The 13,949-nt window shown below is 40.3% G+C and overlaps 2 protein-coding genes across 2 annotated transcripts in view; both read right to left on the reverse strand.

Annotated features, from left to right (window-relative positions):
* ppp3r1a (protein phosphatase 3, regulatory subunit B, alpha a) overlaps positions 1 to 2,599 on the reverse strand; it is a 29,299-nt gene extending 26,700 nt beyond the window's left edge. Inside the window, exon 1 of the mRNA XM_006783552.3 lies at positions 2,315 to 2,599. Coding sequence (XP_006783615.1) covers positions 2,315 to 2,317 — 3 coding nt within the window. The 5' untranslated portion in view covers positions 2,318 to 2,599. The remainder of the gene's footprint in view (positions 1 to 2,314) is intronic.
* A 1,376-nt stretch (positions 2,600 to 3,975) lies between these two features.
* cnrip1b (cannabinoid receptor interacting protein 1b) lies at positions 3,976 to 13,802 on the reverse strand. The gene is made up of 3 exons (XM_006783553.3): positions 13,401 to 13,802; positions 11,987 to 12,131; positions 3,976 to 5,514 (listed from the first exon to the last, which is right to left on the reverse strand). Exons 1-3 carry the CDS (start codon positions 13,577 to 13,579, stop codon positions 5,350 to 5,352), a joined length of 489 nt encoding a protein of 162 aa, XP_006783616.1. The 5' UTR covers positions 13,580 to 13,802; the 3' UTR covers positions 3,976 to 5,349.
* Between the last annotated feature and the right edge of the window lie 147 nt (positions 13,803 to 13,949).

The following is a 13,949-nucleotide window of genomic DNA, read 5'->3' on the forward strand; positions in this document are numbered from 1 at the left end:
GCTTCGAGATTAGGCACTGGCTCCGGACCAACCCTCATACCGCCTTAGTGAAAAGAGATTGTAGAATTGGTGATTTTATATCAGCTAGTATATACAGAAGTGAGGTTTTGCTTCTCTAATCTTGATTATCAGGAAGGATATGCCTGGTGAGTACATATACGTCAAGTAGCAATGCAGTGGCAAATGGGAATGTACTTACACAATAGCCTTCCCAAGATTGAATTTTCTAAGTCAATATGCATAACACAGATTAAAGAAGGGGGAAAAAAAGGTCTAATAAGAGCCAAGTCATGACAAACTATCTGACTTTGGTTAACATTTTATAGAAGAAAAAGATAAAGAAAATGTTAACACTGTTTATAATAACCGTTTACTTTTTAGATGTCACAAGTGTTAGCATGAACTAACATGTTAGCATGTTGTTAGCATAACCCAATTAAGAATTAATATTTTAATTTTTCCTTTTCCAGACAACAAGAAAACAGGAAATTCTCCCTCCCTATACACAATATAAATAAGACCAATAACTAGCGTTGATGTGGTTGATACTGCTTATTTTATATCATGGGTAAACTGTCAATAAACACGGTCTGCAGTCATTCTGTAGTGTAAATGAGGCTTTTGGGACAACATTTGGGTTAGAGGTTAGATATGGGGCTTAGCCTTGACTATGCAAAGGTCAGCCTATTTAATGACCAATCACTGCTCTTTATTCCTGGTACTTACCTCAACCTGAAGACGATGAAGCATTTTCAGTTATTGTCCCCAATCTGGATTTTTCAAAGCCATCGAAGGACCCACCTTCATCCCCCTTAGCCTCCTCTTTCCCTATATCAGCCTATGCTTATGCAATTTATTTACTTATGTACTACTACTACTAATTAACTACTTCTCTTATTAAAATAGGAATTTATTTAATCATTCTTATGTTCATAATTGCTCCGTAAAGCAGAGGTGTCATACTCACTTTTTTTCATGGGCCCAATCTGATCTCAAGTGGGCCAGACCAGTAAAACTATTGCATAATAGCCTGTATGAAAAACACCCCTTTAAATGTCTCCTCTCTTTTATAAGTGCAAAGAACTACAAGCAGCTTCTTCAAATGTTCTTTTTTTCACATTCGATGAGCCATCAATTGTAAAATGAAGGTGTAATTAAGATAAATACGTAAAAACAAATGAATTTCAACACGTTTCAGCATGTCCAACCATCATTACATGTACATTACAAAGCACAGATCACAGTGGATCTAAAATAGGCACAAAACTCTTACATGTCCAGTTTTTGTAAATAGACAAAAATAGCATTTTATGCATTTACAATTGTAAAAATTTGGCTATATCTAAAAATACTTCCACTATTTTGCATACATGATTTCTCCTGTGTAGTAATGCTGGCATCACTTCGCCAGACCAAGAACTGCAGTGCCTTTTCTTGAAATAAAGAGAGTAATTAATGTCTTTGCAAAGCTATCCGTTGGGTGGAATTGGACCCTCTAGTTGGCTGGTTTTGGTCCTCAGGCCACATGTTTAACAACCCTACTGTACAAAGCATTTGGGTTACTGTTTTTAGAAGCAAGTCTAACTAATATATATATATATATATATATATATATATATATATCCGTCGATGTATAGGCGCACACGCACACCAAACAATCGTATGCAGTGTGTTTTGCAGGAACAAGCCTGTGGCCTACTATGGAAGCCTCCTCTACAACCACAGGTAGAAATGATACAAATGTAGCCTCGGCCGATTATTGCACTTATCACAGTTTAGTGGCTCAGACGAAACAATGTTGCAACCATCAACACAGCGCCATGCTATCTAGAAAACACACCGAGATGGATGTTATATATTTGAATGCAGTGCGATATAGTAGGAGCAAAGACCTAACATAAGCAGCCGTTACATTTTCCTGTCTGCTGTGTCAAATGTGCCACAAATAGTCGCCAGCCTAGGCTTAATAAGCGTGTATTTTTGTTTCGAAAACTCATTTGCACAGGCCTAGTTGCTAATAAGAGTGTAGGCTATGTCGAGAAGGGATAAGAAATATCTGGGCCACAAGCTGCAGGCTACTGTCAGCCCTGGGGTATTGCACAGAGAGCGCGACAGGGAGCCAAAAGTGGGTGAGAAAAGCGTTTCCTTCTCGCCACAGCTCTACGTTTTTTCGACCGTTCACTCAAAGCGGAACGCTCGCTACGAGCGAGAACCTGTCAAAACTGAACTATATTCGACACATTAAAGCACAGGCCTGTCCACTGGTGTGTTCACCAGTCGGCGGAGGTTGAAAATAAGAGTCGTTGCTGCTTACCATCTTGCAGGTCGGATGATGAAATCCAAGCGATGTGAACGGAAAAGGAGGTTACAACAGCAGAAGTCAGCAGGCCGCCGAGCTGTGGCGAGAAATACAAGAAAAATACGCTGTAGATGTTCTCGGTTCTCGTCCTGGCTTTACACCCAGGTTCAGGATCTCTTAACCGTTTCTCTCTCCTTCACCGAGGCTTTCACTGCAGTGGCTGAAGGGAGGGAGACCCGCTGGGAGGGGACAGTAAGCGGAGGAGGAGGTTCGGTTTGACAAGCAGGCGGTGGCGGAGGGGAGGAGAGAAGAGTCGAAGGGGGGGGAGGTGCAGCAGTACTGTACATCCGGGAACTGCTGGGTCTATCGATTTATTTATTTATTTGTATTCCTGCTTCGAGTACAAGTTTGTGCACGTGCTCCCCCAACTGGCTTTATGACTGTACTACAAGAAGTGGCCAATCTAGCCTTCGACTATCAGCGTCTCCTGAACCTCAGTATATCCAAGTTTTACATGGAGTTCATTTTTGTTATAATGCCCTAAAGTGCTTGAATTATTCCTCGGAGATTGTGTTCCATATTGACACGGTAGCTTCACACAGTTGCTGCAGATTCACCTACTGAATCTCCTTGATATGCATCTGCTGTTTCACCACTTGCCAAATGTGCAATAGTGGATTGAGAGCTGGTGAGTGTGAAGACCAGATAAGCTTACCGAACTTAATTTCACGTTAAAAAAAACAGTCTGAGGTGATTTTACCTTTGTGACATGGTACATTATCATGCTGGAAGCAGCAAGATGTCAAACGATGGGTACACTGTAGTCATAAAGGGATGGACATGGTCAGCAGCAATACTCAGGTAGAGTGTGGTGTTTAAATAATGCTTAGTGGTCCTACGGAGCCCAAGTATAAGAAAATACCCCCTCACATATACACCACCAATAGCCTGAACCACTTATACAAGACAGAATGGGTCTATGATTTCATGTTGTTTATGCAAAATTCTTCTTTTTGACAATGTGCTTGTTTCTAGATTGTCTTATCCTTGTATTTATCCCCAAACGCCTTAATAAATCACCTATAAACATGACCCAAACAACAGCAATATGTTTCGTGCGAGTATGCATATAATGTGATTCTGCAGTATGGTTTCCTTTGTGTCAGCCATTTTCTTCTGTACTATTCTTTTTTCGGAGGATGTGCATGGATTCTTTGTTTGTTCCTAATTCCATTCCATTTTTTAAAAATGTATACAGCGCCAATTCACGACAACATTCACCTCAAGGTCTATTATATTGTAAGGTAAAGACCCTACAATTTTAGAAAGAAACACCAATAATCACACAAACATCTATGACGAAGCACTTAGTGATGGTGGGAAAGAAAAACTTCTTTTTAACAGAAAGAAACAAAAGGCAAACTGTAGGAGAGACAGCCAGAGTCTAGTAACTGGCTGTGATTAAATACACTAATGTTGTATTAGAAGAGTGGAGAAGAAATGCTCTGTCCATTAAGCAAAGCCCCTCCGCTCCCCACCAGCAACATAAGCTTATTGCTGCACAAAGATTTATTCCTAATCTTAAACATAGCACAGAATGAGTGTGCCACGCAAAAAGATTTTTCATTTTAATGTCTACAATGTAAACAGTCAACACTATCACAAAAAAAGTCAGAACAATACTGAATATAAACTTCACCACAGAAAAATTTTAACATCACATTTGACACCAATTTCTTGCATAGGTAAGTAAAGTATTTAATTGAAAATAGTTGTCATTTCTACTAAAGTACACACAGTAACGTAAAAACATTTCACATGGTCCACTCACTGTACAAAAATACATTTTTTTAAAATATAATATATTTACCACATTAAATAGAACAAAATGGTCCAAATATTCCAAATAAACTATTTGTCTTTACACACAAATATCCGTGGCAAGGACCACTGTTAGAGGTAGAGAGAATAAACATACACTAGACAGGGGCACAACTTCACCCAAATCCAAAACTCCTATTTGCCTCACTGTATTACACAAATGATAAAACACACTGATCCACAACACTACCCTGAGGGTTTCATTCCAAAATTGGGACTATTTTAAAAATCACTCGAAGTGTGACAGCAAAATTTTAGATAATTTCATGGTTGCTGACTCACAAGACTCACAAGTGCAATCCATTGCAAAATGATATGGGCTGAAAACATTTATCAAACAAGACAGTTATGATTTTGGGTAACAACAACTAACCAAAGTTTGCATAGAAGCAGTCAATAATGACTTAAAATGGCAACAGCACCAACAAAACAGCTGTTTGGATAATAAGAACAGCCTTCAGCCTTGGCACAGCATAAATGAAGCTGAATTCAATTGACCTGAACTGAATTCTAAATCTATATTACACTGACAGAAACAGATGTTTTGATTCTTGTATAAATTACTGCACTTGTTAAATCAGACAGAGAACGATGTAATTCATTTTTAAGCATGTCTGAAGAATTTCTTTAAGCACACTAGAATGCTCTGTGTTTCCTTTTGTGGAAAGTTTGGATTTTGAAATGAAACTCTCTGTAGACGTTCAGTAGCTTCAAAGTACACGCACATCTGTACAAGCACCATATGTAAACAGATACTGTAACTAAACACACAGGCACTCTCACACACATACACCAATGTACATACATGTAACTCTTGTCACACTTGGGGTTTACCAGATGCCACAAAAAAAAACTGCATGTGAAAAAAATATTTGCCTCATAAAACTTCATTTAATTTTAGCCTCAATAAATGTGCCCTATTTGTATTATGGCTCAAACAAATAGAACCACTGTGAAAAGACTGGAAACATCACTGCATTTTATATTTCAAACCATTGGAAATGATTATCTTGAGGGCATAATGGAGGGAAATCCTGCATTTTCTCTTCAAACACCTTTAGTTTTTCCGATATTGGCAGATTGCAGACAGACAGAAAACAGAGTAAAACCACAGAATTGTCTTCATTTCAAAACAACATGCAGATGATTTAAAAAAATCTTTCAGACCATCACACAAACATCTCCTTGTTGACCCACATGAGCGTACGCGTGTCGTTGGGTTTGCATTCGTATTCAATGCTGTTGAAGCTGTTTCCCCACTGGCAGTGATCCCTCTTGTTGTAGTTGTAGTACTTCACCTGCCACACCGTTTCAAACATTCCCGCCTCTGTGAACTGAAGCAGAAGCAGATGTACCACTGTGTACATACACTGGCGCACACAATGATGTAGAGCACATGCAGTGTGGTAGACTGGAACGTGCATGGGTACTCTCTCTATAAAGGCACAGACTCCTGTTGCATCATGTGTAAAATCATTTGAAGATGCAGTGAAAAGGGAACATACTGACAGCACAGATGGATGCACATACACACAGGCGCACACACACACACACACACACACACACACACACACACTTGCAAACACACACACCAGATCATCCCATAGGCCTCAGCGTGTGAACTCAACAGATGGGTCACACATATAAATGTATGTAGACACAAATAACACAGTATTTCATAATGTATTTATATTTCATTTTACTGCCAGAAAAACAGAAACTTTAAATTTATAAATATATATTAATGTATTTTCATGTAAAATCTTAGCATTAGGTGTTCTCGTTGCCATAAAAATCTATGTACTGCTGCTTGCTGAAAAAAAATGTGATCACTGAACACTGCACAATCATTACCAAATGCAAGAGGTATTTTTGTGATGTTTGTTATGGTCCGCAACATTTACAACTCTTTATGTATATGTTTTCCCATTTCCCCTATCGGCTGTCCTCCTGCCTGTTTTGATCAAATCTGTCCCAGTGTATCATCTTCAATGACGTCATACTTTCTAAAATGGAACTTGAGCAAGGAAAGCGGAGGATGCTGGAGAAGCTGCGATACAAAGTGAATCTTCAGGGAAGTGTTTTTATCCATGGTGCATGAAAAGCTGTGACTGAGCGGGCAGTGCATGTGAAAAAATATATACATGGGGTGCTGACGGTTCTTTAAGTTATCACTTTAACTTGTTAAGTTAAAGTGTCTTAACTTGGCAAAGGCTAAGGCCTATTAACTTCTTATTTGCCAGCATAAAAACAATTTGTTTGACAGCACTCAAAACAACGGGATAGTCCATGGAGCTCACTGAAGTCTAAGAAAGAAGGTCTTCTTGAGATTTGAGATTCCATTTGAGAGTCCAAGATCACCTGTTGAAACAATTCTATATATTAAAACTTAGTTGGATGTGTCACTACTTTGCCAATACCCAAAACTGTCACCCTGAGATGAGAGGAAGTTGACTGAGATGTTAAGGAACTACTACCAAGGCTCAAGCCTGCCATGAACTGCAAACTGCTGGAAAACCAGCATCACTGTTCACAGTGAAAAGTTTTATGTCACTGTGGAGTGAGAGGGTACAGACCTGCCCCTTGAAATTTAATTAAAAATCCGACACCTTCAGCCTTTACTGAAATTTGTTGCTGCCTATATGGACAAGCGGATTGCCTTCTGGAAAAAAGTTTTTGATAGGACAAAATAAAGATTGAGCTACTTTGGCTGCAGTGAGAAGAGGTATGTTCTGAGGAATAAAGATGAGGATTTCAAACCTAAGAACACTGTAGCAACCGTCAAACACAGTGGTGGTAACATCATGATCTGGGGGCTGTTTGCTGCCATTATTACTGGTACATTGCACAAAATTGATGGAATAAAGAAGGAGGAGACCTGCCAAATTCTTCAACCTTGCCTCAAATCAACAGCTAGACGGTTGTTGGGTGTTCCAGCAGGACAATAACTGGAAACACACATCAAAGCTCAGTCCATGTCAGGAAACAAACCAGTTTAAATGAACTAAACCAACTCTGTCACAAACAGTGGTCAAATATCCAGCCATAATAATGCCAGAATCTTGTTTATGGCTACCAAAATTGAGATACATCTTGGTGGAGAGTGGCCGAGCTAAGATCTTGTAGGACTTCCAGATACAGACGTACAAAATGGTGGTGGCTAACCAACCAGACATAGTGGTGGTAGACAAGCAGAAAGCAGAAGAAGATGGCTATAGTGATAGATGTAGATGTAGATCTAGCTTGGGAGTCACTGCACCTAGTGCTCCAATTACCACTAGGACCACTACAGTGGGGCAAAAAAGTATTTAGTCAGCCACCAATTGTGCAAGTTCCCCCACTTAAAATGATGACAGAGGTCAGTAATTTGCACCAGAGGTACACTTCAACTGTGAGAGACAGAATGTGAAAAAAAAATCCATGAATTCACATGGTAGGATTTGTAAAGAATTTATTCGTAAATCAGGGTGGAAAATAAGTATTTGGTCAATAACAAAAATACAACTCAATACTTTGTAACATAACCTTTGTTGGCAATAACAGAGGTCAAACATTTACTATAGGTCTTTACCAGGTTTGCACACACAGTAGCTGGTATTTTGGCCCATTCCTCCATGCAGATCTTCTCAAGAGCAGTGATGTTTTGGGGCTGTCGCCGAGCAACACGGACTTTCAACTCCCGCCACAGATTTTCTATGGGGTTGAGGTCTGGAGACTGGCTAGGCCACTCCAGGACTTTCAAATGCTTCTTACGGAGCCACTCCTTTGTTGCCCGGGCGGTGTGTTTTGGATCATTGTCATGTTGGAAGACCCAGCCTCGTTTCATCTTCAAAGTTCTCACTGATGGAAGGAGGTTTTGGCTCAAAATCTCACGATACTTGGCCCCATTCATTCTGTCCTTAACACGGATCAGTCGTCCTGTCCCCTTGGCAGAAAAACAGCCCCATAGCATGATGTTTCCACCCCCATGCTTCACAGTAGGTATGGTGTTCTTGGGATGCAACTCAGTATTCTTCTTCCTCCAAACACGACGAGTTGAGTTTATACCAAAAAGTTCTACTTTGGTTTCATCTGACCACATGACATTCTCCCAATCCTCTGCTGTATCATCCATGTGCTCTCTGGCAAACTTCAGACGGGCCTGGACATGCACTGGCTTCAGCAGCGGAACACGTCTGGCACTGCGGGATTTGATTCCCTGCCGTTGTAGTGTGTTACTGATGGTGACCTTTGTTACTTTGGTCCCAGCTCTCTGCAGGTCATTCACCAGGTCCCCCCGTGTGGTTCTGGGATCTTTGCTCACCGTTCTCATGATCATTTTGACCCCACGGGATGAGATCTTGCGTGGAGCCCCAGATCGAGGGAAATTATCAGTGGTCTTGTATGTCTTCCATTTTCTGATGATTGCTCCCACAGTTGATTTTTTCACACCAAGCTGCTTGCCTATTGTAGATTCACTCTTCCCAGTCTGGTGCAGGTCTACAATTCTTTTCCTGGTGTCCTTCGAAAGCTCTTTGGTCTTGGCCATGGCGGAGTTTGGAGTCTGACTGGTTGAGGCTGTGGACAGGTGTCTTTTATACAGATGATGAGGTCAAACAGGTGCCATTCATACAGGTAACGAGTGGGGGACAGAAAAGCTTCTTACAGAAGACGTTACAGGTCTGTGAGAGCCAGGGATTTTCCTTGTTTGAGGTGACCAAATACTTATTTTCCACCCTGATTTACGAATAAATTCTTTACAAATCCTACCATGTGAATTCATGGATTTTTTTTTCACATTCTGTCTCTCACAGTTGAAGTGTACCTCTGGTGCAAATTACTGACCTCTGTCATCATTTTAAGTGGGGGAACTTGCACAATCGGTGGCTGACTAAATACTTTTTTGCCCCACTGTAGGTGCAGTGACTCCCAAGCTAGGTGAGTGTCTCCAGCAGATCCCAGGAACAACTTCCAAGATCTCTGTCCAGAAGAGCGCAGTAAGGAACAGCTAAGATACTGCGCAGTACCCTCAAGCTCTCAGGCCTCTGGTAGAGGACACGAGAGAAGAATTTATATATATACTTTTGACTCTGAATTTATTTATATTTTCTGTAATCCACACAAACTTATAATAATAATAATACATTTTATTTGAAAGCGCCTTTCAGAACACTTAAGGACACTGTCCACAGCATAACACATAAAACAAATTTAAAATAGCAGAGTAGGAAGGTTATGTGGGATAAGCAAATTTGAACAAGTGAGTTTTGAGTCTAGACTTAAAGAGAGAAGAAAGTGATATTTCCTTAATCAGGAAGTAGGGAATTCCAGAGTCGAGGAGCAGAGAAACTGAAAGCCCTGCTCCCCATGGTGGAAAGACGGGGGGAGAGGACAGAGAGAGAAAGAGAAGAAGAAGATCTGAGACACCGAGATGGGATGGTGATCTGAACCAAATCAGAGAGATATGGAAGGGAGAGATGATGAACTGCCTTAAGCGTATACAAAAGTATTTTGAAGTTGATGCAATATTTGACCAGGAGCCAATGAAGCTGCTGCAGGACAAGAGTGATGTGATGGATAGAAGGGGTCCTGGTGATGATATGGGCAGCAGAGTTCTGGATGCGTTGGAGCTTGTGGATGGATTTTAGAGTAAGACTGAAAAGAAGTAAATTACAGCAATCGATCCGGGAAGTAACAAGGCTATGAACAAGAATGGCAGTGGCATGTGGAGTGAGAAAAGGACAGAGACGATTAAACTTATGCATCTAATTGTTGTTTTTTGAAGTCATTAAAGACATATGCTTTACAATCAATCCACCCTGGAAAAAGTAATTAAAAGTTCAAAATTAACATGACATTCATGACCATGATGAATATATATAGCCTTCTGATCACAACAGTAATATTACACAAATACTGAGATATGATATAAATATATAATATATAAGTTGTGAATATGCTTAAATGTAGGTGTAAATATAAAAGTAGTCTTAAGTACTCCTACGCTCATAAAATACTGTATCAGGCTATCACAAATCAATGGACGGGTGATGCAGCTGTGCCACACATCACCAATTAAAATCACTTTAACATAACGTTTCTTTTTGATTAAATGCCTCAACTCCTCACATGTCATGTTTCTCCCTCAGGCATAAGAGGACCTAAGACTTGAGAACGCAAGGAAAGGAATCAAGGACATACCAGCTGAGACTCACTGTATATCATGAGGTTGCTTTCCCTCCATTGTGACTGTCTTTCCTTCTTTAATTAGTCTTGTCTATTCAATTACTCTCTGCACACACCCCCACACACGAATATGTATGTCCTGTGTAAATTGTCAGTCCATCTGTATTCTTGGATTCCTGATTTCTCTGTTGGGCTTATTGTGAGTTCGAATCAGCTTAGCATTAAACCTGGATTTTGGTGTATTCCTGCCTCATGTGTCCTTCATCTGGCACCTCATTTGCATAAAACATAGTAGAAAGTTTGACAGAATTACTTATATACCAAGATTAGTTCAGTGTTAAGTTCCAATCTTAATCCAAGTGTGTTAACAAACTCTGTTAACACACAACTGACCGCAGTCACTGTTAACCTTTTTGGGTTTGTTTCTTAGCCACCTGTGTTAGAACATTAGAGAGATTTCTGGGATTTGCAATACTGATTAGCAATAAAACATCACCATGGGCTCCAGGAAATTCTATACTTGATATTTTACTGGAAGACAGAGCAGAGTTGAAACCCTAAATAGGTTATATTTCCACCCTCGAAACATTCATCATCTACCTGGTAACCTTGGATAAAAAATGAGGCTATCAAGATACTCTGTAACCATAGAAACACTGCCAGAACCAGAACCATGACAACATAAACAGACATGGTAAGACCATCACTTGACATTAATCTAAGGATTATAAGAACATTATGAAACACAGGTAGAGATGAGGTGAAGTGGCTGAACACAGATGAGATCACTTGGTGATTAAAGGGCTGGTGAAGATCAAATCTTTCTATCAGCAGGTTTTGATTTTAATCTGTCTCCATCACATTTATTCCTATTAAACATGTAAATAGTTTGAAAGTTTTAAAAAGCTACAATTTTGAAAAAGGGTTTTTTTTTTTCAGTAAAAATGTGTGCCACAGTGATTATTGTGTTGAAGTAATTGTAAGATATGACACAACAAAGCTGGTGGAGGATCTAGAGCAGGGGTGGGCAATCTTAGTCCACGAGGGCCGGTGTCCCTGCAGGTTTTAGATGTGTCCTCGAACCAACACAGCTGATTTAAATGGCTAAATTAGCTCCTCAACATGTCCTGAAGTTCTCCAGAGGCCTGGTAACGAACTAATCATGTGATTCAGGTGTGTTGACCCAAGGTGAGATCTAAAACCTGCAGGGACACCGGCCCTCGTGGACTGAGATTGCCCACCCGTGATCTAAAGATATATTAAGAAGACCAGGTAAGTAGTCTAAATGCATCCAGATTAAGAATAAATAGATGATCTGATTATTTCTGAAGCCAAAAAGGGCCTTGGTTGCTACAATGAAAAACACAAAACACTACAATGTTTAACATTTAGTCTTAAAATGAGTGAAACTGAAAACATGACTTGCAAAACTGATAAAAGGTCAATCAAGAGAACCAAAATCCAAATTGAAGATACATGAATGATAAAACCATCGTTAAAGAATTAGAATTTTTTTTAAAGAACTTACTGGGAACTGGGAAGTTCTTCATCAGGTTTCTTTACCAGCTTGTATCAAAACATAATTCCTAAACACACGAGAACAGTTCTTCCACCTCTGTGCTGTGCACAGTGTATCCATACCTGTATGCTGATCTGAACTGGTTGCCTCTCTCCACTTTTGGTATGTGCCACACCTTCTGTCTCGTACAGGCCAGTATAGACCACAGACTGTGGGTCTTTAGACTGCTGCTCCAGGGGGAAGGTCACCCCACCCACACTCATTGACCTGCATTGACCAGATCACACAGCAAAAATAGAATCATCACAAAACAGCAAAGGTATGAAATGCATGAATGAAAATAGTTTTACACAAAGAGGGAGGGAGAGAGAAAAGCAGAGAGAGAGAGACTTGTGTTGACAAATCAGTTGATGAAATAGGGCTACAGCTGGGTTTCACCGGCTTGCCCCACATTCAGTTCAACACCACCTATGCATCACTGCGTGTGTGACCTAGTTTTACATTGGAGTGCTCCTTCAGTGATGTTTTTACATCCTGGTAGTTAAATATCCGACGCTAATCCTTATTGGGAGATGCGAGTACGACAACTCACATTACATAATCATGAATTGTAGGCAAATCCCAGGAGGGTGGTGCCACAAAGCCCAAACACTGGAGTCCTAATCTGCGGGGGATTTGACGTGCAGCCAGTTGGGGGTTATGCTGCCTTTATGTGCTGCACGTAAAATCCAACTTTTGAACGTTGAACTTGGAAACAGCCTCTTTACCCCGTTGAGCGCTCCAGCAAGGCTTGCTTCTAATTCAGTTATTATTATTATTATTATTATTATTATTATTATTATTAAAAGCTACTTAAAAGAGGTAAAGGGATGTGTTGTTTTAGGCTCTCTGTATTTTAGGCTTGAAAATCAAAATCAAGCCTAAAATACAGAGACCATCAGAACATCGTTGTAATCGACTGCAGGTTTAAAATCTGCACTTGCCTTCTCTTCAGCATATCTGCTAAAGTCAGTGGTATTAGTGCGTCTGCCTTATCCTTGGTCAGTTACAACAAAGACATGTATCTAATTACTCTCAGTGCAGATGAAGCAGAAAAGCAGTGGTGCTGGAGTGCAGGCTATTTCGCTTTAAATGGGAAATACAATCAGAAACAAACAATACGACAAAGAAGTCCCAATATTTAATAAATTCAGGGAGGATTAATAAAATATTCGTAAAACAACGTCATACAACCCCACAGGTTGCTATAGAAATAATTATTTAAAGGGAAAATATCATCAAAAATGGCAAATCAGACAGAAGGAAAAATCTTCATTATTTGAAAGGCTTTATGAGCTTTTATCTCCATGCTCCAATAACGTATGCGCGAAAATATCAGCGACGTTGATAAATGAAATGATCTTTGCGTTTCCAAAATAGAATATAGATGTAGAATATGGTGATCTGGACGTGATATTTGCCTTCCTGGATTAATAGGTTTTCTAGCAGTTTGGTTGGGTTATGACCTGGTCAGGAAAATCCACATGGGCTACCTACGTGGCCTCGACCGCTCCTGGTTTAACAACCACCTCGATTTTGTACTTCGACCCAGTCAGAAGCTTGATGGTCCGGGTCTGTCCGAACCGGGTCCCGTCGGATTTGAAGTGCACGGCTGTGTTGTTAGGAAGCATCTTCAATGAAATCCCAATTTTCACGATCTGCGGAACGTTGGCCATGTTTCCATATAGCTAGTGTATCTCAGGAGGACCGCGGGGTGTGGGAGGGACCGTCGATCAGTTCGTGGAAACTGAGAAATGCCGTGTGGTGAATCCCAGAGAGCACCGCGCAGCACGGGGAATTGCGCTGCGTAATCCCGTCCAACCTCCAGAATATAAACCTAATCCCAACCGTTGCACTCTCTCTCTCTCTCTCTCGCTCTCTCTCTATACACACTCTATCACCGACTCTAGCCACCATCCTCTCGGTCGCTCTCTCACCTATCGTCACTGTTTGCATGCAACACAACCAATGCTGCTAGTATAATATGTCATCTCTTCTTTCTCTGTATATCTATGTATATCTACGTTGTCATTGACCAATGTAAAA

Source organism: Neolamprologus brichardi, chromosome 13 (assembly GCF_056152115.1).
Source record: "Neolamprologus brichardi isolate AB-2024 chromosome 13, ASM5615211v1, whole genome shotgun sequence".
Lineage (NCBI taxonomy): Eukaryota > Metazoa > Chordata > Actinopteri > Cichliformes > Cichlidae > Neolamprologus > Neolamprologus brichardi.

Coding starts and splice junctions, on each gene's coding strand:
- cnrip1b (XM_006783553.3), bottom strand. CDS start 13,579: ATGGCCAACGTTCCGCAGATCGTGAAAATTGGGATTTCATTGAAGATG. Junction 12,132..13,400: donor CCAGGAGCGGTCGAGGCCAC/GTAGGTAGCCCA, acceptor TGGTCAATGCAG/GTCAATGAGTGTGGGTGGGG. Junction 5,515..11,986: donor CAGTTCAGATCAGCATACAG/GTATGGATACAC, acceptor CTTCTGCTTCAG/TTCACAGAGGCGGGAATGTT.